The sequence below is a fragment of the Notothenia coriiceps genome, unplaced genomic scaffold, assembly GCF_000735185.1.
Source record: "Notothenia coriiceps isolate Sejong01 unplaced genomic scaffold, NC01 NC01_scaffold00011693, whole genome shotgun sequence".
NCBI lineage: Eukaryota > Metazoa > Chordata > Actinopteri > Perciformes > Nototheniidae > Notothenia > Notothenia coriiceps.
Window position 1 is genome coordinate 1 of NW_011344394.1, and position 2,801 is coordinate 2,801.

Below are 2,801 nucleotides of genomic sequence, written 5' to 3' on the forward strand. Positions count from 1 at the left end.
GGGGGGTCTCTGTCTGTCAGTGTGAGTGTGTGTGTGTGTGTGTGTGTGTGTGTGTGTGTGTGTGTGTGTGTGTGTGTGTGTGTGTGTGTGTGTGTGTGTGTGTGTGTGTGTGTGTGTGTGGAAAACATGGAGCCACAGTCGTCGTCCCCCGTCCACATCAATGCACTCCCTGTAAAGCGCCGCAGCAGGGGCTTCAAAGGCGAGACGAACCGGGACATCACAACTCGACAGAACTCTGAGACTCTTAGCTTACGGCGTGTGGACAGAACACACTCTTGTAAACTCTATTCAACCCATGCACCGAAGCATTTGCTCACACTAATGCCGTGTATTCATGCAGTATCACAGACAAAACACGCACACACCTCCCCCCAGCTTCTCCCAAATGAATACTTTTTGTTTTTTAAAACAAGCGTTTATGTTAAATGAATAATTTCTGGCTTAAATTATACATTTTTTCCCCTGCGGTCCACGACCAAAATTACACAGCGTCCCGGCTATTTTCTCCCTGTTTGAATTGTGTCCTGCATTCTTGCGTCCCAGCGGTGTATTTAAAGGACCACGGCCTTTCTTTAATTAGCTTAGCCCAGTAATTAACTGGGAGATATTGTTTATTTCAATTATAAGGGTCTGAAGGCTTTTATAGAATGGATGGGAGCAGACCTGTACTTTAACAGTGGTCAGCGAGGAGCATTGTTGCAGTGCCACGTCTGAAAGGGTCACATGTCCAACATTCAATGGACATCTGAGCTATTTTCAGGGTAGTGCTGTTACATTTGACTAACACAGCAGTCTTATTTATTCAAGGCATGCTTTACTTTTCTATGTCTCTGTCTTTAGAGGTGCTGGTAGACACATTCTGTTACTTAGAAAAGAGCCAGGCTAGCTGTTCCCCCTGTTTGCATTGTTTATGCTAAGCTAAGCTAACTTGTTGTGGATTGGTATTCAAATCAAAGACATGACTGATGTTAATCTTGTCATCTAACTTGACTTTTGATCCTAAATGAACCCCTAATTAGTTACTAACCCTAACCTCACTGATCTTATGAACACCCTGCATTAGCGTCAAACCCACCACTTCCTGTATCTTCCCACATTCTTCCTGTTTCCATTTTTGTTTACACATTTCGTAAAGTTAGATGGCTCCTAAGACCAATGACAAAGCGCATTCAAATGCTCCTTGGATGTTTCTATTTCCAGAGTTGGGAAGTTGTTCCTCTCACTTTGATGTGTTTGTGAGCTTTAAGTCATAATGTGGACACAACATGGCCGCTATAAAGAAGCCGTGTTGTATTCTAGTGTTTAAATTACACATTTATACGAGTTTCAGAGTTATTGTTGTGTCTCTTAAGGGGCGTTGACGTGAATTTTCCAAAATGCAATGTGAACGAGAGTAAACATAATTTGTGTGTCCAGCCTGTGAATCGGATCCACTCCAAAATGAAAGGGTCCGTCCTTGTTTGACTAGTGTATATCCTCCTCATGCATAAGCTGTCTTAGAGGATGATTCTGGTTTATAAACAAATGTTTTTGATATCAGGGTAAACGCTACGATGAGCTTGCGGTGACGCTTTAATAAAAAGGGGGGCATGTGAAGACGTACTTTTAAAACAAAATGTATTAACCTTACATTTTGCATGATATGTTTACTTGAATAAATGGATTTAGCTATAAATAGTTAATAGTCTTCAGCTTAAAGAAACAATGAGATAAAAACACAAATCTTACGATAAAAATTGACATTTCTCAACATGACATCTCAAAATGTCTTCTAATTATGGCTCAGTAATGCTCAATGAAATAAAACAGACTTATTCTATAATAAAGATGTTCCCTTAAATAAATATGCCTTATTACAAAGATGCAGACTAGTTTTTTCCCAATGAAAATGCACCATAACTCATATTAAGCCTTAAACTCTGTTGTTCCCTACGAGGTGGTCCCGACCTCCTCCGTATTATTTTACAGATTTCAGCGCAGAGGAGCACTCTCTAAAATAACAGCATGACAGATTTTCATCAAGAGAGGTTCCTCAGGGTGCAATGACGGGTGATGGGGGGGGTGCTTCAGACGTATGGGGTTTCCCTCAATTTGTGCCAGGGGCTGGAGCTGGAACCATTTTTGGAAGAAGAAGCCTTCTCCTGTGTGTGTGTGTGTGTGTGTGTGTGTGTGTGTGTGTGTGTGTGTGTGTGTGTGTGTGTGTTCTGTGTGTGTGTGTGTGTGTGTGTGTGTGTGTGTGTGTGTGTGTGTGTGTGTGTGTGTGTGTGTGTGTGTGTGTGTGTGTGTTGCTGCTGCCATTAAGACTTATTCCAGCACGGGACAGTGAAATTACTGTGTGTACACTTGTATCAGTGTGTGTGTGTGTGGATGGGCACACTCAGACATGAGCCAAGCCGCCGGCCCGGCCACATGAAAGCGTGTCTTTGGGAGGTGGAATTTTAATGTGGAAATGGGAACAATGATTTCTACTTTTAAATGTGGACATGAAGCAGAGCCCATTGAACAGCAGACCAAAAAATGATGGATCAATTATTAATGCATTTACCATCCCATTGCGAGCGTGTGTGTGTATGTGTGTGTGAGAGTGTGTGTGTTTGCATGCGAGCGGGAACATGTACATGTCCGCTTCTCTGTGTGCTGTCCTCAGTGAGTTTGTGTTTGTCTGCTTATTCACGCGTTTGCTTCCACCCAACTTGGCATTAGCGGAATTGTTATGGCTTATTTTCAGATGATGATCCAGTTTCTTTGTGTGTGTGTGTGTTTGTGTTTGGATCTCTGTGTGTGTGTGTGTGTGTGTGTGT

General features: G+C 42.4%; 1 protein-coding gene across 1 annotated transcript in view; it reads left to right on the forward strand.

Annotated features, from left to right (window-relative positions):
- Positions 1-126: 126 nt before the first annotated feature.
- LOC104946967 (DNA-binding protein SATB2-like) overlaps positions 127-2,801 on the forward strand; it is a gene marked incomplete at its 3' end in the record, with an annotated part of 7,428 nt that continues 4,753 nt past the window's right edge. The window contains exon 1 of the mRNA XM_010772885.1: positions 127-277. Within this exon, the coding sequence (XP_010771187.1) occupies positions 127-277 (151 nt within the window). The remainder of the gene's footprint in view (positions 278-2,801) is intronic.